The sequence below is a fragment of the Protomyctophum parallelum genome, assembly GCF_964188405.1.
Source record: "Protomyctophum parallelum genome assembly, chromosome: 1".
Lineage (NCBI taxonomy): Eukaryota > Metazoa > Chordata > Actinopteri > Myctophiformes > Myctophidae > Protomyctophum > Protomyctophum parallelum.
This window is the reverse complement of record NC_139697.1, coordinates 36,386,614-36,406,947: the sequence shown is the minus strand read 5'-3', so window position 1 is coordinate 36,406,947 and position 20,334 is coordinate 36,386,614. Positions and strand designations below refer to the sequence as shown.

General features: G+C 46.4%; 1 protein-coding gene across 1 annotated transcript; it reads left to right on the top strand.

The window, feature by feature from the left end:
• Positions 1-5,622: 5,622 nt before the first annotated feature.
• hcn3 (hyperpolarization activated cyclic nucleotide-gated potassium channel 3) lies at positions 5,623-18,807 on the top strand (the record flags this gene model as incomplete). The annotated part of the gene is made up of 8 exons (XM_083779145.1): positions 5,623-5,771; positions 11,564-11,996; positions 12,779-12,940; positions 14,742-14,960; positions 16,272-16,418; positions 16,892-17,132; positions 17,294-17,452; positions 18,686-18,807. Exons 1-8 carry the CDS (start codon positions 5,647-5,649, stop codon positions 18,805-18,807), a joined length of 1,608 nt encoding a protein of 535 aa, XP_083635271.1. The 5' UTR covers positions 5,623-5,646.
• Between the last annotated feature and the right edge of the window lie 1,527 nt (positions 18,808-20,334).

Below are 20,334 nucleotides of genomic sequence, written 5' to 3'. Positions count from 1 at the left end.
TCTGGGAGACCCCTCCTCACCCTGCTCCCCTCTGGGAGACCCCCCCACCCTGCTCCCCTCTGGGAGACCCCCCCACCCTGCTCCCCTCTGGGAGACCCCTGCTCCCCTCTGGGAGACCCCTCCTCCCCCTGCTCCCCTCTGGGAGACCCCCCCACCCTGCTCCCCTCTGGGAGACCCCTGCTCCCCTCTGGGAGACCCCTCCTCCCCCTGCTCCCCTCTGGGAGACCCCCCCACCCTGCTCCCCTCTGGGAGACCCCTGCTCCCCTCTGGGAGACCCCTCCTCCCCCTGCTCCCCTCTGGGAGACCCCCCCACCCTGCTCCCCTCTGGGAGACCCCTGCTCCCCTCTGGGAGACCCCTCCTCCCCCTGCTCCCCTCTGGGAGACCCCCCCACCCTGCTCCCCTCTGGGAGACCCCTGCTCCCCTCTGGGAGACCCCCCCACCCTGCTCCCCTCTGGGAGACCCCCCCACCCTGCTCCCCTCTGGGAGACCCCTCCTCACCCTGCTCCCCTCTGGGAGACCCCCCCACCCTGCTCCCCTCTGGGAGACCCCTCCTCCCCCTGCTCCCCTCTGGGAGACCCCCCCACCCTGCTCCCCTCTGGGAGACCCCCCCACCCTGCTCCCCTCTGGGAGACCCCTCCTCCCCCTGCTCCCCTCTGGGAGACCCCTCCTCCCCCTGCTCCCCTCTGGGAGACCCCCCCACCCTGCTCCCCTCTGGGAGACCCCTGCTCCCCTCTGGGAGACCCCTCCTCCCCCTGCTCCCCTCTGGGAGACCCCCCCACCCTGCTCCCCTCTGGGAGACCCCTGCTCCCCTCTGGGAGACCCCTCCTCCCCCTGCTCCCCTCTGGGAGCCCCCCCCACCCTGCTCCCCTCTGGGAGACCCCTGCTCCCCTCTGGGAGACCCCCCCCACCCTGCTCCGCTCTGGGAGACCCCCCCACCCTGCTCCCCTCTGGGAGACCCCTCCTCACCCTGCTCCCCTCTGGGAGACCCCCCCACCCTGCTCCCCTCTGGGAGACCCCTCCTCCCCCTGCTCCCCTCTGGGAGACCCCCCCACCCTGCTCCCCTCTGGGAGACCCCCCCACCCTGCTCCCCTCTGGGAGACCCCTCCTCCCCCTGCTCCCCTCTGGGAGACCCCTCCTCCCCCTGCTCCCCTCTGGGAGACCCCCCCACCCTGCTCCCCTCTGGGAGACCCCTGCTCCCCTCTGGGAGACCCCTCCTCCCCCTGCTCCCCTCTGGGAGACCCCCCCACCCTGCTCCCCTCTGGGAGACCCCTGCTCCCCTCTGGGAGACCCCTCCTCCCCCTGCTCCCCTCTGGGAGCCCCCCCCACCCTGCTCCCCTCTGGGAGACCCCTGCTCCCCTCTGGGAGACCCCCCCACCCTGCTCCGCTCTGGGAGACCCCCCCACCCTGCTCCCCTCTGGGAGACCCCTCCTCACCCTGCTCCCCTCTGGGAGACCCCCCCACCCTGCTCCCCTCTGGGAGACCCCTCCTCCCCCTGCTCCCCTCTGGGAGACCCCCCCACCCTGCTCCCCTCTGGGAGACCCCCCCACCCTGCTCCCCTCTGGGAGACCCCTCCTCCCCCTGCTCCCCTCTGGGAGACCCCTCCTCCCCCTGCTCCCCTCTGGGAGACCCCCCCACCCTGCTCCCCTCTGGGAGACCCCTCCCACCCTGTGATACCAGGGCCAATCAGAGGCCAATTAGAGGCAGCTGTCAAGTGCTGATATGCCCTCAAAGCAATCAGAAAAAGGAACAGTCCTTGATTTTTCAAAGGGGGTTCTAGTACAAGAATTAACACAGCAACCAATGGTCAAAATTAATATATTTCTTTCATGTTATTGCCCAAAATTGTAGCTTGTAACTTGAGTAGCTAAGCTACAAAAAATGACCCAAAAGGTAGCTGAGCTACTTGACGAGGTACACAAATATGAATGTAGCTAAAATACCACAAGCTACAGCAAAATGTAGCTCAGCTACGTAGCTCAGCTACATGTAGCTTAATACTCCCCAACACTGCCCCCTGGCTATGCGTCGCGTACCCCTAGGGGTCCGCGGACCCCACGTTGGGAACCGCTGACCTAGGTGACACTTCCCATAGAGAGCCCATTCATCCAAACATAAAAGTAATCTCTAATTATATTAAACAACGTCAAAATCACCAACATTGCAACTGTAGGGAATTTATTGACAGGAAGTAGCTCATAAAATGTCTACGGTGGATTTTTATGAAACAAACACTTTACAGATTGAAAGAGGATAATTCAAGCTTTTCCTACAGCTGCAATGTTGGTGATTTTGATGTTGTTTAATATAATTAGAGGGGACTTTTCTGTTTGGATGAATGGGCTGTCTATGGAAAGTGTCATCTAGGTATCCCCTTGCTGGCAAGATGGCTCTGGTCTGAATATGGAGAATAGCCTAAGGCCCTGCCATAGCTGTGTGTGTGTGTGTGTGTGTGTGTGTGTGTGTGTGTGTGTGTGTGTGTGTGTGTGTGTGTGTGTGTGTGTGTGTGTGTGTGTGTGTGTGTGTGTGTGTGTGTGTGTGTGTGTGTGTGTGTGTGTGTGTGTCTGTCCAGGGGTACTTTTCCCTCTACACCAAATCTCTTCAGCAAGAATAGCCGATCTGTTCGCAACAGAACGTATTGTGAGCTTGTAAATCAGCTATTTTCAACCTATAATGACATGTCGAGAGGGTATGCGCATGACGTGGTGGGGAAGCAATTTAACAATAAAGTTTAAATTCTAATCTACAATAATAATTCAAATAAACAACAGCACCTTTGTAAAACAGAGTTTACAAAGTGTTTTAAAGTGTGTAAAAAAAAATCAGTGGGAGCCTATAGTCCATCTGAGCTTTATTTAAATAAGTTCTACCAATGCAACGTTGCAATAATCAGTGGTCAAAATGTGCTCTCCTTCTTTACTCCATTGCAACTTGTAATGATAACTATTCTATTATTAAACATTATCAACTGGTACAGTAACATTCCTCTATGGTGACAGTGATAATGACTCATCTCTCTCACACACAGTCACACACAGTCACACACAGACACACACACACACACACACACACACACACACACACACACACACACACACACACACACACACACACACACACACACACACACACACACACACACACACACACACACACACACACACACACACACACACACACACACACACACACACACACACACCCACACCCCACACGCACGCACACCCTCCTGTTTCTGTTTCCATGCACATGGATGTGGACGTGGTCTCCTCTCCTTTTCCCACTTATCTATGTGCACTAAACAGAAACAGATTTGCATGCAAGCTTGTGCTATTCAGACTAAAAACTATTAAATATTATGTAACCATAACATAGATACATACATACATAATAAATGTAGCAGCTAAGATCCAATTCAGAACACTGACAATAGCAAAGTGGAGGTGAATTGCTGCTCTTTGAAGACTGTAACACCACCAATTTAAGTGTCAGGTAACTGCACTGCTTAATCATTTAGCCTTTTCACCAAAAAGCCATAATGGTCTGAAGTATAGCCTAAACTTGTGGGAAGGTTGTAAAAAGGGGTGGCACACCAAAACCAGGCAAGCACCCTGGGCGCGTTCCTGTGGGTCTGGAAGTTCCGGGGACCCCTACCTACACAGAGTTGCGCACTCAGTTCACACGGGTGTGATTTAAAAAATGAGTTGAGGTCTCCCTCAATGATCTCTCAGAGAATTTAAATAAAGGTTGAATGAATGGAATAAAAATAATAAAAATAATAACAAATAGTTACTAGTTACATTAATGAGACAGTTGCATTAAACAAAGAATATATACATAAAGAAATAACAGTTACACATGTAGCCTACAGTATAAAGTAAAATAAAGGTGTGAAATACATAATACCAGAGGTGAAATGACTGGACCTTATAGGCCTATGAGTATGGACCCAAGAGGAACACCCTTAAAATTGTTTATATTATATATATATATATATATATAATGTGTGTGTGTGTGTGTGTGTGTGTGTGTGTGTGTGTGTGTGTGTGTGTGTGTGTGTGTGTGTGTGTGTGTGTGTGTGTGTGTGTGTGTGTGTGTGAAAACATGTATTTATTTATTTATGATTATTATGATTTTTGATTAACGGCAACTATCTCTAGCTATAGACTATACTCTAGCACACTAACTGCGACCTATTGGCAACGAACTCATCAATTTATATAGTGTCGCTTAAGCGAAGACGACACCTGCTGCACTGCAGGTTTAGGTCAATGCTGAACAGTGAAACCTGACCGTTTGGAGAATTAGGGTCAATTAATTTAACACTGCAGGGGGGCACAGTGTCAGAACAACTTTGTTGTTGTTGTTGTAGTCTATGGTAAGTAAATACATCCCAATGGTTTTAATTACACGCACGCGCGCTGAGCTGTATGATATTTCATATTTTAGGGACATATTTACTATTTAGACTAGTCATAGTAGAACACTGACGGCTGAACTAGTGTAGCTCAGCCGTCAGTGTTATAGGCTACTATATGTCCCTAAAATGTAGCTACACCAAAGCGGGTTTGCGCACAAACTACAAAGGCACACACGCACTTTTAGACCCAGTCCTATTTTAAAGTGTGAATATGCGGGGATGCTCGCTCGGCCTATAATGTCGAATTTAGACTTCTTTAAGACTGCGTTCTCCACACTTCTTGTTTCCCTGGGCCTATAACGTCCAAGTGGGCTGTGCAATCTGACCCATGCGCACATCGATTTTAGAGTGTGGGTTTAAAGACGAGGGGATTCCCCAGCCCAGACTGCCAGTTGAATATGGTGGCGAGAGGTGAGTGGATGCAGTTATGCCAACAAGCCGATTATCCTGAGTCCTCTGTCAATTTATTTGTGCTCTCATAGGGTCGCGTAATCCATCTGGAGACGCTCAATCCGGTGCCACGCAACGAGAGCGCAGAGCTGTCCCTGCGTCTCAGCAACCCTCGCCTCTACTTGGCAAAGTTACTTTAACTGGAAGAAAACGGATTGAAAGGAGTTGTCTTTTAATGTTTTGTGATATTAAACGCACGGATGGAGTTGGAACTTTTGGAATATTGGAGCCGGACAACATGGAATGTAGTTTGCACTAATCCCGAAGGGCACTAGCCTAAATGCAATAGCCTACCACTACCAGTAGGCTAATAATTATAGCCTCAATCAAATTGAACTGGAAAGTAGGATAGGGCCACTGTCGCTTTGCTCCACGAAGGGTGCAAGCCGGGTAGGCTAAAGTGCTAAATTATCTTCAAATGGCCAGTCCCTCGAGAAATACAGACAAACGGAAAGGGGTGAAGGAGAGTCCGAGTCCTGGTAAGAAAGGGAACACACCAACGTATCGTAGTTGGCGCAACATCAACTTCACGGAATGCAGGAGATCTGGATCCCAGAAGTCAAGCGGCGGGACCAAGACGCTGTTGAACTTGGTCCAGACGCACAACGCAGAATACACAGTAAACCCTGACGGGGTGATTTCGTCGGCCGAATCGGACATAACAAGTACCAATGTCGGGGTTAACGGAAGTGAGGCCAACCCTGTGGGTTCTTATCAGGGGGAAGAAGATGTACAAGTGGACGACCGGTCCACATTCTTCCAGAGACAGTTTGGCGGTATGCTGCAGCCAGGAGTTAACAAATTCTCATTACGCTTGTTTGGGAGCCAAAAAGGAGTAGAAGCCGAGCAGGCTCGGGTTAAATCATTTGGAGTATGGATTATCCACCCATACAGTGACTTCAGGTAACCGAGAGATTTGATTATGATTAACCCCTGCGATTAACCCCTGCTCTCTCATCAATTGGTTTGTGAATAAACGTCCCTTTGCACCACAAATCCACGATCTCTCTCACACAGCAGTAAGAAACAAGTGGATGACAGTGCTAGAGGTGGGGGGGTTAATGAGATTATGTGTAAGTAGTGTAAGTGTTAGTAGTGTCAGTCAGGGCCCACGCCAGATTAATCCATGTGAGTTTACTATTCATAAACAATCAGTGAGTGGAACAGTTAGCAAATAATAACTGTATAGTCAGCTCAGATGGTTCCAAGAGCAGCAGCTGTTGTCATTCTCATAAAGAACATGATAAGGCGATGAAAGGATTTGATTACTGATACAGTGGGTACATACAGACAGTATAGGACTAGATCATCTGGATTAACAGTACCCTTGGGCCTTGGTGCCTATGTCTCTCACCCTCTTCTAAAGCACGAACAAAGAAATACACTGAACCCAACATTTCATGACAGCCCTTTGTGTTCCATTTTTGTGCCCAATATTTTTTGCGCTATAGTTTACTTTGCTTTTAGGAGGATTTATCAGAACACTCTTTTGGCAACAGTTTATGGAAGATTTCTTATATATTTGGCTCAGCTTCTAATAATAGATTTGATCAAATGTAAACGTTTTTTCCTTTTAAACATCAGGCCGGGAAGAAGGGATAAATCCATGTGGAGGGATTATTGCCCATGAGAACCGAACCCCCATAATTCCAATCCAACTCCTTACTCTCTATAATAATAGATACAGAGACATCTGAGGTGGAGATTACAACAGGCCAGCATTTCCTTTTATTGAGTTCTCTTTAAAGTGGACGAGAGGAAAAAGCTTGTTTTTTCTGATCTTTATTTAAAATGGCCTGCTGTTCTGCACTATATCCCTATACTGTGAGTGGCTTGCAACAATGGGTTTGCCAGGGAATAATGCTTAATATCTCAATCTATCTATTTTTAAGGTTGACTTTATGACATTTGTGACAATCATTTGTTAAAAAATAGGTGTTTCTTTGCAAAATAAGGGCATTACCTTCAAATGTGGGTGTTTCACTTTTATATCAGGAATCAAAAAAGGGCATGGCTTTAAAAAATATATATATCTGTAAAAATTTGGGGAAAGAAAATGCCTTTTTTCACAAAGCCACGTGTGAACTTTGTGATGATTGATTCGGTCTCACTTCCCAAGTTCCTCTGCTTTGGATTTGAGCAGAGGAACTTGATCACACACACACATCTATTATTACATTTGGGAGAATTCCACACCCACATATTTGTGCCCATGGTGCACACTACTTTGTGCGTCAGTTGTGCCGTTGACGCCTGTGCTTTGTCGCCGTGATACGTCACTGTCTTGACCTCTGCATCGTCAACCTAGCGTTGTGGGGTCTGCGACTACTGACCAAACACAGCGCGGCTTTCCTACACCTAGCTTTTGCAGTTCTCTCGCTCAGTGTTCAAAGTGAAAGTAGCCCTTTTCTGTATCGCATCGAACAAGGGAAAGGTATCCAGCATGGACAAAAGACGTTCAGTGGCCAATGGCCAAAGACACATCGCGTGCACCCACACAACCTGCCTAGCACAGACAAAACACGTTCAGTGGCCAAATACACATCGCTGTCAGCCTGTCTAATATGCAGCCGGCCAGGGGGGTGTAAATCATGTCGCACAGAAAAGTTTAGTTTACAATGAAGATCGACATTTAGTCGCTGTAGTCGATGTAATGCTTAAACTATTTCAATAAGAGTTCCTATCTACAGTCATGGAGTATTTTGTTGAAACTTTTGGACATTTCAGACGGAAATTATGTTTAATAAGCTCCTGCTACGACTCCTGCTACGACAATATGCGAAAGGGACATACTCCAAGCAAAGTTTGCATCTGATACAGTAGTGTTATTTCTGTCCACTGCTCTCCCTTGACGCTGTGCAGATGAATGAAGACAGTGCTTGTACTTGTACTTTCACTTGTCTCTTCAGCAGCATAGCTCACAGATAGCACAGGCTGTCAGACATGCGCGGTGGCTGGTAAATGCGTGTATGCGTGTGCCCACGTTCCCCACACACGCGCGGCAGTAGCCAAAGAGCATGTGCACATATACCCCACACACACGCACGCGGCTGTCATGTTATATAAAGACAATTGACACAATGAATTGACACACGCACAACTGCAGATTATAGGAAAATTGAAATCACAGATTCGTGGAGAATTAAGCGAGAGGGAGAGCCGTCACGCTGTCCTGTCCACTTAATCCCGACCATAGCTGTCTGCCCGTGGTTTTAAAGCCAAACCACACCAATGGGTCGCCATGCAAGTCCTTGCAACCAAACAGTTGCGAGTAGATGCATGGCGACCCATTGGTGTGGTTTGGGCCATTGAATTGAACCAGTTGAATCACTTGGGTCAATCCAGAACCCAACCAATAATATAGTCTAAGCCAAAGTGAACTCAATGTTCAACAAGTATGTGTGGCTGAGTGGTGTTTCTTGCTGACCTGGAAGTCAGCTAGAAACATGCTAGGCTGCTTTTTGTTGACTTCTCATCTGCCTTTAACACCATACACAAATAAATGAGCAGCCAAAGTTGGAACTGGAACACTGGGTAGTGGGAATTATCCTAATTGGCTGACAATTTCTGTTTATTAAAGAGCTGGAAAGACAGGACAACTCCTGTCACTGAGCAAACACTATAGCAATCAGAATATAGAACTTTAAACTTGATTTAACCAAAACATATCAGCCTACCTTTAATGAAATGCTTTTTAATGTTGTTTGATTACTTAAAACAGACAAAGGGGAACTAAATGACACAAACTATGCCCGCACAGCAAACATAGTTTGCACACAACAAAAAAAGAGTTCAGCACCACGGACAGCTCTCATGTAATTTTGAAGCAATCCCTCCATTCAACCACTTTGTCCACACCATGTTGGTGTGCAGCCCAGGGTTGTTACTTAAGAGATATTGGGCTGACCACCACTGTGGAGGCTGGGGGTTCAAATCCACCGTGGTGCATCCGGCCAGTAGGATACAATAGCAGTGACAGTATACACAAATGTGTGTGGGAAGGAATAATTTGGCATAGCTAGCAATGAAATGGGGGAGAAAAGGGTTAAAAGGCAAATGTAAATTATTTGGTGTATCTGTAGGACACTCATCGGTATAAAGAGTGAAAAGCATAGCTGACCTCAGACATACTCTGGGGGGAGATCTAGGGCAGAAAAAGAGTGGACTGACTGACCTGAGATCATTGATCCTTTATAGGAGGATATAGGATAGAGTTTGGAGCCTACCGTTTGGGCTATATCTTACGCCACCCCTTACCCCCCTTATCCCTAAACCTAGCCATTTCTTACTATTTTGAAAAACCTTTTAAAATAGTTCAAATAGCTGATCTATAAGCTCACAACGTGTAGATGTAGATCGGGTAGTTGAATATATATATAAGGTTTTTCAAAATAGTGCAAATTGGCAAATAAGTTTAGGGGTAAGGGGTGGCGCAAGACATAGCCCTTTGTTGTACTGACAAGATATTGGAACAGAATGTTTTGTATTTCCAAGGGCTCATGTATTTTCCACTGAATGTTGAGGGGTAGAAGAACAAACATTAATTTGGTGTCCCTGTGTACCACAGAAGGAGAGATCGAGAAACTGACACAGAAAGAGACAGGGAATCCCTCAATTATAAAGCAACCTGAACCAGGGCTTATGAACATATCCAGACATCGGAGACCATGAACAGGTTGTGTAACATGGGTCAGTCAATGATGAATGTGCATGCCTGTACAGTACAAACATTTGTATTGCGACAGTGATAGAGTGCTGTGTCACTGTATCAAATGTTTATACCTCCGAACTCAGGAGACTAGTTCATGTATTGCTAAATTAATCTTCATGATGATCCTTATATAGGATGGGAATGTTGCTTGCCAATAAACGTGGGAGCAATTCTGTAATTCTTCTATACATATGTTGTATTTCTATATGTTACATTTCAGAAAACTCTAGAGCCTGTATTTATTCCAATATACATCAGGGGTTGCGGCTGTGGAAGTAACCTCTGGTCTCTCTGGCTGACAAACTCTAGCATGGTATACCAGGACTGAAGTGGTCTACATTTTTAATGACAAGAGTTCCTCTGGTAACACCGACAGGGTATAAGGGTCATTTAGAAATGGGTTGACAACTTGACACACACTTGACTTCTGATTGGATGGACTCCTATAAGAGCTGTGCTATATCACTCTATCACAGTAACAGGCGCGCTCCAATAGTGTAATGTACAATGATTGTATACCTTTCATTCCCGTTTACTTTTTACACCCCAAACAAAGAGGTAGGAGCACACACTGATAGTGGGGAGGTGTTGACCACGGGAGATAAACTTGAAAAAACTAAATATCACCAGAATAATACTTCATGCACCCATGCTCAGACTCAGACCACACCTATCTTTGATCTTGGCCTTCATTGTGATCTTAACTATATACCTGTAAAGTTTCATGGCTCCATTGTTCGTGGGACACTATCATGTTGACAGAATATGTCCAATAGATAGACAAAGAGACAACAAAAGACAATCACCAATCAACAACACCTGGTCAACACCAGGAAGTACTGCAAAGGATTTCTGTGGTAGTTCCACTACAATAGGTTTGCACACACACACACACACACACACACACACACACACACACACACACACACACACACACACACACACACACACACACACACACACACACACACACACACACACACACACACACACACACACACACACACACACACACACACACACACACACACACACACACACACACACACACACACACACACACACACACTTAATGCCTTTGACAATGAATGGCCAGTTTTGAGTGTTTGACAATGAATGGCCAGTTTTGAGTGTTTGAATGCCATTGACAATGAATGGCCAGTTTTGAGTGTCTGTGCAAACACAAACATTGAATGCCATTGATAATGAATGGCCAGTTTTGAGTAACATTGTGTAAACACAAACATTGAAGACAAAATTGTGATTGCCCGGAATTAGATGATGTATGACGATGTATGATGATAAGAGCGCCCTTCACTTCACACATGTGTGATTGTTTTTTATTTTGTTTGGTTTTGTTAGTTCAAGGGGGTAGGGAGGAATCCAGCCTAGGTCTTCCAGCATTGCACTAGCAACAGTGCCTCTAGAGAAGATAGTTAAAGCTGTTTCCTAACTTTCCTTCTCTACGTTTTCTCTATCAGTCTACAAAAGTAAACCCAAACCCAAATATCCATCTTTTAAAAGAGGAAGAAGAAAAAAGACATCCTTTACAAACGACTTTAATATTTGTAGGATGATGTCTTTGTGGTGGTGTAGAGTGTGCAGAAAGGTGAGAGAATTCACTCACCAGATTAAACCGTAGTTGACCGGAGTCACCCAGGGGTCTGGACTCTGGAGTGGACCCTCCTTTTCACCAAATCTAAAAAAAAAACATTATGTGTGAGGGCTGTGTAGGTTGAAAGTGGTTAATGAATGTATGTGTGCAGACAAGAGCACACAACATCTATAATGTGTCACATGTATTGTAGAAAAGGGGACCGAGACACACTAAAATCTGATAAATCTGCCAAAACAAATGTTCAGGGGTGGAAAATAATAATGATGCAAAGATAACTGCATTTGAGGTGCTAGGGGGTGGCAATTGCCATCACCTGTGATCCCAAATGTATGCCCCTGCCAACCTCCAACACCCTGTGCTGTGTAGGTTCTACTGGGACCTAGTGATGCTCTTGCTGATGATGAGCAACCTAGTGATCCTGCCATGGGGCATCACCTTCTTTGAGGACCAGAACACCCTGCCCTGGATCACCTTCAACGTCTGCTCCGACACACTCTTCCTGCTGGACCTGCTGTTCAACTTCCGCACGGGCATCCTCGAGGAGGACAGCAGCCACATCGTCCTGGACCCCGTGTTGATCCGCCGCGCCTACCTACGCACCTGGTTCATCGTGGACTTCATCTCCTCCATCCCCGTCGACTACATCTTCCTCATTGTGGATCTGGAGTCTCGGTTGGATTCCACCGACGTGTACCGCACGGCCCGCGCCCTCCGCATCGTGCGCTTCACCAAGATCCTCAGCCTGCTGCGGCTCCTGAGACTCTCCCGTCTCATCCGCTACATCCACCAATGGGAGGAGGTGAGCAGGGCAAAGGGGGGAGAGAGAGACTGAATTGAGAGGCAGAGACTGTATATACTAATAACTGAGAGGCAGATACTGTATAATTATAATGGAAATCCAGTAAATAATCATTGCTAATTTTATATATATATATATATATCCATCCATAAGAATAAAATAAAGTCATGCAATTATTATCCTTTATATCCACTAGTGGGAGGATATGTATTGAGGAGTTTGATTGGAGTAGAACAGATTGATTGATTGATTGAAATATTTATTAGCAGAATTACAGTACATTTCAAGCACAAACTCAATACAAAGACTGTTAACTGTGAGTGGACGACCCAATTAAACATTACACTTTTTTACAAGAGGGTCCACCATGTTCAATTCATCAAAACATTTAGAGACGTACAAAGAGACACTTCTATATAGTCAAAGAACAGAACAGGATTTCATCATAAAGGAGGTAAAAAGGGAAAATAAACTTATACAGTGAGGGGGAAAGGGGGGGGGGGGGCGGTGGGGGGGATTCAGATTTTACGGGGGCCAGTTTCTAATTGCAGCCGTCCGTACGTGCCTAGAATGGTGATTTGTTATGCAACAAACAATACAAAAAACACATTGCAGATTGCAGTGCAAAGCACAGGACGATTACAGCACATGCACACGAGGGAGGGAGATAAAAATAGAGATAAAGAGTGCATAAGATTGATTATTCTAAACAAGCAAAGTAATTTGCCACTCGACTTAATCCCCCAGCCTGACATCTCATTTGTCCTGCATGTCTCGGTCAGATTTGCCATATGACCTATGACCTGGCCAGTGCGGTGGTGCGTCTAGTCAACCTGATTGGCATGATGTTTCTGCTGTGCCACTGGGATGGCTGTATGGCCTTTATGGTACCCATGCTGCAGGACTTCCCTCCAGACTGCTGGGTCGCAAGGAGCAACATAGTGGTGAGTAGGCTGCCAGTGACATCACTCGAGCAACATAGTGGTGAGTAGGCTGCCAGTGACATCACTCGAGCAACATAGTGGTGAGTAGGCTGCCAGTGATATCTATCACTAGAGCAACATAGTGGTGAGTAGGCTGCCAGTGATATCACTAGAGCAACATAGTGGTGAGTAGGCTGCCAGTGATATCTATCACTAGAGCAACATAGTGGTGAGTAGGCTGCCAGTGATATCACTAGAGCAACATAGTGGTGAGTAGGCTGCCAGTGATATCTATAGCAACATAGTGGTGAGTAGGCTGCCAGTGACATCACTAGAGCAACATAGTGGTGAGTAGGCTGCCAGTGACATCACTAGAGCAACATAGTGGTGACACTAGAGTAGGGTGCCAGTGTCATTACAATCATGTAGTGGCAGTAACTCACATAATATTCTGGTTACTTTTCGAAAAGCCCATGGAGAAAATTAACGGGGAATCATTTCCTGGGCTACTCGTCGTTCTGAAACTGCGACGCTCTATAATGTGCTATTACAAGAATCCAGAACATGACAGTTGAGTAGGGTGCCAGTGACATCACTATGAACCCATGAGCCTGGTGAGTAGGGTGCTGTGCCAGTGACATGACATCACTATGTGATGGTGCGTTCACACGTGCAGTTGAAATGATGCAAAGAAACGCGTCTTTGTTGATTTGTTGAGTTGATTTGGAGCAACTACATGCAACATCTTTGCAATGTCATGACATTGTAGACTGCATCATTTAATCTGCCCCGTGTGAACACAACATGAGCCTGGACGCATGAGGTTAAATGATGTGATTTAAGAGGTACACCAGTAAAGCTCGCACACCAGTAAAGGATTTACTTTATTTGCAACAACGTTTCAAGCCTTAGGGTATCTTCATCAGATCAATTTCGTGATCCTGTGAATCCTTTACCTGGAAAATTGTGTGCGGGCTCCAAATCTCAATATTACTGTGTGTAAATAGGTATGCTTTGGATCTCATTTATTCCCAGTTGCTAAGAAAACCAAGTGCTTTACATTCAGTAAGACAGTACTTAAAATATTTATATTTTTGGTTGCCAGTTTCTTTTTCTTCTTTTTTTCATATTATCCATTTTTATTAACTTCATTAGTAAGACCACACCTCTACTTAAGTTTGACAATTTATTGAAACGAAATGAGATGAATATGGAATGGGATGAGGAACCGATCTACAGGCGCAGTACTCACATGTTTGGTCTGATCAAACAAGCCGGTTGCAGAGATCGCAGGTGTATTTATACTGTGGTGATTGCAACAAGTATTGGTTGTGGTGAGTGAAGGCAGCTGTAGTGGATGGTGATAGTGAATGGGGAGTGGCTAATGAGTGAAGGCAGAATGGTGAAATCACCCCTCAACTATATCTGCCAGAAATATGGGGAGGGGATGGGGAGGATATGGCCCAAAATATTGACTTGTCCCTCGGGCAGGGTAGGATCCATTCCAAATTGCTGCGGGTCTCGGTCGGATCATCTGAAATGCAATTACCCGAAATAACCATGAGGATCCGAGCTTTATATATTAAACCCTTCAACTTTAAAAATAGGTTTAAAAAATAGACATGCGTGCGTTGTAATTATTACATTCTAAAGTCCATATTGTCTGTTGAACAGAGTCAAGGGCTGGGTCTCGTCATGCACCTCGACATGAGTGAGAGCGCTCTCTCTCTTCACTTGTTCATGTTCATCTATTTACTTTTTTCTGTTGTGGCACAATGTCTGCCAGTCATCTCACTTCCCTCATTTTAATTATGTTTTTCAGAACGCAACATGGGAAGTCCAGTATTCCTATGCCCTGTTCATGGCCATGAGCCACATGCTGTGTATAGGATACGGTACCAATCCCCCAGAAGGCATAAGTGATGTTTGGCTAACCATAATGAGTATGATTGTGGGAGCCACCTGTTATGCCATGTTCCTGGGTCATGCTACAAACCTGGTCCAATCCTTGGATGCATCACGTCGTCAGTATCAGGATAAGGTATTCATTTTGTAGCCTACTATAGGTTTTTATATTGCACAGTACAATTCAGAACAGTATTGCATTGATACATGATTGGATGCTTCCTTTACCTTCACTGCGGCATAATAATAATAATAATAAAAACTAGAACATTTTTTACCTTGCTCTTATGACTTTGACCTTTTCAACCCTTTCAACGTGACTTCGGAGAGCCTTCTGTTCATTGCCATCATATTTCATCGATTTTTGCCATTCCTTTTGTTAACTGACTTGTTTCATAAGCAGAGATAACTCAACATGTATGTTTTGTTACCTCAAATACCATAAAATATGCTAATGGTACAGGAACACATTCCAAACATTTGGACCTATACATGCTGCTTTACCAGTACAGTTAACAGTACTGTACCTTACCAGCATTGTCACGAGGGCTACAATGTGCTCCAGGCCCAGGGTTTATGTCCAAAATGGCTATTATTTTATAGGACTGTTATGTTTGTAGTTGTACCTGTGCAGGATGTCAAATGCCTGTATGTAAATGCATGTACTAATATTATCTAATGGGCTTTGACCATAGAGTATATATATCTATAGAGAAGACACCCGAGTTCTCCTCCCATCCACTTGCATTGAGTTGCTCAAAAGCGCATGAGGCGGATTCACTCCTCCTTCCGGGTAGGAACAGAGTGCATTCTGGGACGGATTACAATGGTGAGTGGCCCCAAACACATGAACGCGCTGCCGTTGAACGCGCACGAGCGTCGTCCGTTGTGAGCGTGTACAATGATAGTCAACGGACAGCGTGTTCATGTGTTTGGGGCCAGGCTGCAATACCTTCATTCGGCCACTATGTCCATTTCGCCTCAAGATTTCCTCTGGGTGCCTTCTCTATAAATATATATACTCTAAGGCTTTGACCCTTTACAGCAGGGATAGGCAAATGGTCTTCTGGCAATCTGGGAGCCAGAAAGTATGGATTCCATCCCTGCTACTTTCTAAGTGTCTCTGTCTTTGAGTAGCAAACTTTGGACGCCTTTGATCTTGAAAAAAAAGTTAATCATCTCTTTGGGGGGAGCCTGCTAAGCATTCTCTCAAGTTTCATGATAATCTGCCGATCTGTTCTCAAAGTTATCTTGCTAACCAACAAACACACTTTACACACACACTAACCGACTGCGCCAATTACAATATCCTGCCATCTAAATGACAATACCCTGCCTTCTAAATGACTGAATGGAACGTAAGTTATTGGTTAACAGAACGTTTTTTTTCATCTGAAATTGCATACAAATTAAGCATTAACCATGTGTTTCACACAAATGTTTTCAGTATAAGCAGGTGGAGCAGTACATGTCATTCCACAAGCTGCCAGCTGACATGAGACAGCGGATTCATGACTACTATGAGCACCGCTTCCAAGGCAAAATGTTTAATGAGGACAGTATCCTTGGAGAGCTCAGCGACCCACTGAAAGAGGTCTTTTACACTTCAAAACTATGGGTTCAACTATGGCCTCAATAAACACACACGCACACACGCACGCACGCACGCACGCACACACATGCACGCACAAATGCACACACACACACACACACACACACACACACACACACACACACACACACACACACACACACACACACAGTCACACACACACACACACACACACACACACACACACACACGCACTTAGATTAACTGGTTACATTATGCTGCACACATTGTAAAAGGACAGACGAATGCCTTGTCTAACTTGTCTCCATTGGCTCTATACAGTCTGATTGGGGTGAAAGACCAGCATCCCGCATTGTCATTAGTTTTCTTGGTTGAACAAAGTAAAGATAATTTGATTTGATATTCTGCCACTTGTATAATTGGATGACTGAATATTTCTAGCCTGACATAGCTTCTACTGTAAATACCTCCTGTCTTCCATTTTTCATTAATAGGAGATAGTCAGCTTCAACTGCCGTGGGCTGGTGGCCAACATGCCACTGTTTGCCGACACCGACCCTCATTTTGTGACAGTGATTCTCACCAGGCTGCAGTTTGAAGTATTTCAACCTTTGGATTTAATCATACGGGAAGGAACTCTAGGCCGTAAAATGTACTTCATCCAACATGGCTGTGTGACTGTCATGGCGCGTGGTGTAAACGAGCAAAAGCTCAGCGATGGAGCCTACTTTGGGGGTAAGTATAGTCCGTTTACATGCCTCCAACAGCCGTAAACTGGCATACATCCACACTAGCCTAAACTATTAAGGTTCCCCTGGCAGATTGCTCTATATAGAATACATATACACTGTAGAACTCCTTCCATAAAGTGACTGTCTTCCCTCTGTGGCACACAGAGATATGCCTGCTAAACCAAGGAAGGCGAACAGCCAGTGTGAGAGCAGAAAGCTACTGCCGCCTGTACTCCCTCAGCGTGGACAGCTTCAACGAGGTTCTGGAGGAGCATCCATTGATACGAACCGCATTCGAGGATGTGGCCGACCGCCTGGACCGGTGTCAATCGCGGAAACCCAGCATCATTACCCCCCCCCCCAGCGTTACCCCCCCCCTCATCATCCATCAACAGACAGAGAGAACAGTGACAACAGTGACAACAGAACAGAACACCTTGTAAACAGTTCCCCAGGCTGTGTGTCCACTGCATGGGAATCCCTCTTCTCTGCACTGGGTTCTTTATCATGTTCTTTTCATTTAAAAGAAAATATGCTGGGGCACTATGGCACAGTCGGTAGCGCTGTCGCCTCACAGCTACAAGGTCCCAGGTTTGATTCCCGCCGGGGACACTGTGGGCGCGGGGGCGTGTTCTCTCCCCTGCGTCATCAGCACCCATACCCTATAGGTGGGGTTGGTGAAAGGGCCTTTCTGCAGAAAGTTTGTGGAGTATGCATCATGTTCTCCCCATGTCCCCTAGGGTAGGTACAGTGGTGGAAAAAGTACTCACATTTTTTACTTAAGTAAAAGTATCAATACTGCAATGTAGATGTACTCCGTTACAAGTAGAAGTCCCGTATTCAAAATGTACTCAAGTAAAAGTACAAAAGTATCGGCATCAAAATGTAAAAGTAAAAGTACTCATATTGCAGAATGTCCCATTTCACAAGTTCAAAATGTGTAAAAAATGTTTTGAAAATAGTCGATCTACAAGCTCATAATGCATTGCATCACGACGCATTGTGAGCTTGTAGATCTGCTATTTTCAAATGGCCAAAATGTATATAGGGTTGAAGTGGTTAATTCTTTCTAGTCAAAATAAAAATGTCCAAAGTAACTAGTAACTTAAAGGACAGCTTTAGTTTTTTCCAAACAAGGTTCATGTTTTAGGTTGTTATTAGAGAAAGTAAAAGATGAGTGTTAATTTTTTAGGGATTTTAGCTATTTTTGGCGATGTTAAATTAAAATAAATAAATAAGAGAATGCTGATGTGCATTGCCGACAATCATTAAAGTGCTTTTATTTATTTTTTTATGCTTAGAGCATCAATATTTGTAACTTTTAGCATAAAAATACTGCTTTCTACAGTTGCTTCACTAAAGACACTAAAGCCTAGCAACCTATCAGAACCAGCTCTGTTTAGCACGAAACCTAAATACACGTGTTGGTGGATGTCTTAAGCCTGATTTACTTTGTTTGCACGACAGAGCATAAATTAGGCATCATGTTCACTAGTAAAAGTCCACACCACTCCTAATGATTTTGACATGTGAATGGAATGTAAAATACAAATGCAGGTGAGGCGAGGAAAGCAGGGAAGGATCAAGAGATGTACGTCACTGCGGCTCGTGAGGGTGAGAGGACTGGGGGAGAGAGTCAGCAGGGTGAGAGGACTGGGGAGAGAGTCAGCAGAGAGTGAGAGGACTGGGGGAGAGAGTCAGCAGAGAGTGAGAGGACTGGGGGAGAGAGTCAGCAGGGTGATAGGACTGGGGGAGAGAGTCAGCAGAGAGTGAGAGGACTGGGGGAGAGAGTCAGCAGGGTGAGAGGACTGGGGAGAGAGTCAGCAGAGAGGACTGGGGGAGAGAGTCAGCAGGGTGAGAGGACTGGGGGAGAGAGTCAGCAGAGAGTGAGAGTGAGAGGACTGGGGGAGAGAGTCAGCAGGGTGAGAGGACTGGGGGAGAGAGTCAGCAGGGTGAGAGGACTGGGGGAGAGAGTCAGCAGAGAGTGAGAGTGAGAGGACTGGGGGAGAGAGTCAGCAGGGTGAGAGGACTGGGGGAGAGAGTCAGCAGAGAGTGAGAGGGTGAGAGGACTGGGGGAGAGAGTCAGCAGAGAGTGAGAGTGAGAGGACTGGGGGAGAGAGTCAGCAGGGTGAGAGGACTGGGGGAGAGAGTCAGCAGGGTGAGAGGACTGGGGGAGAGAGTCAGCAGAGAGTGAGAGTGAGAGGACTGGGGGAGAGAGTCAGCAGGGTGAGAGGACTGGGGGAGAGAGTCAGCAGGGTGAGAGGACTGGGGGAGAGAGAGTCAGCAGAGAGTGAGAGGACTGGGGGAGAGAGTCAGCAGGGTGAGAGGGTGAGAGGACTGGGGGAGAGAGTCAGCAGAGAGTGAGAGGACTGGGGGAGAGAGTCAGAAGAGAGGGTGAGAGGACTGGGGGAGAGAGTCAGCAGAGAGGGTGAGAGGACTGGGGGAGAGAGTCAGCAGATAGTGAGAGTGAGAGGACTGGGGGAGAGAGTCAGCAGGGTGAGAGGACTGGGGGAGAGAGTCAGCAGAGAGTGAGAGGACTGGGGGAGAGAGTCGAGAGGGTGAGAGGACTGGGGGAGAGAGTCAGCAGAGAGTGAGAGGGTGAGAGGACTGGGGGAGAGAGTCAGGGTGAGGACTGGGGGAGAGAGACAGCAGAGAGGGTGAGAGGACTGGGGGAGAGAGTCAGCAGAGAGTGAAAGGGTGAGAGGACTGGGGGAGAGGGTCAGCAGAGAGTGAGAGGCTGAGAGGACAGGGGGAGAGAGTCAGCCGTGAGGGTGAGAGGACTGGGGGAGAGAGGACTGGGGGAGAGAGTCAGCAGAGAGTGAGAGGGTGAGAGGACTGGGGGAGAGAGGACTGAGGGTGAGAGGACTGGGGGAGAGAGTCAGCAGAGAGTGAGAGGGTGAGAGGACTGGGGAGAGAGTCAGCAGAGAGTGAAAGGGACTGGTGATGGAGTGAAGGGTAGAGAGTGTGTTTGTGTGTGTGTGTGGGGGGGAGGGGGGGGGGCAGAAAGGTATTTATTCTGTGGTTGTTTAAGTGTTTAAGGATTTGTGTTTAAGGATTTAGAGGGTGGTCTTATCTCCTGAACTTTGTCAACTTCATTTTGTCACATTTTGAATGCCTAAGCTAATGCATATTTAATTGTATTCAGCAGAAAAAGGTGATGCATCGTCTCATGTATGATGGACTTTGAGTTATATAATGTTCAACTT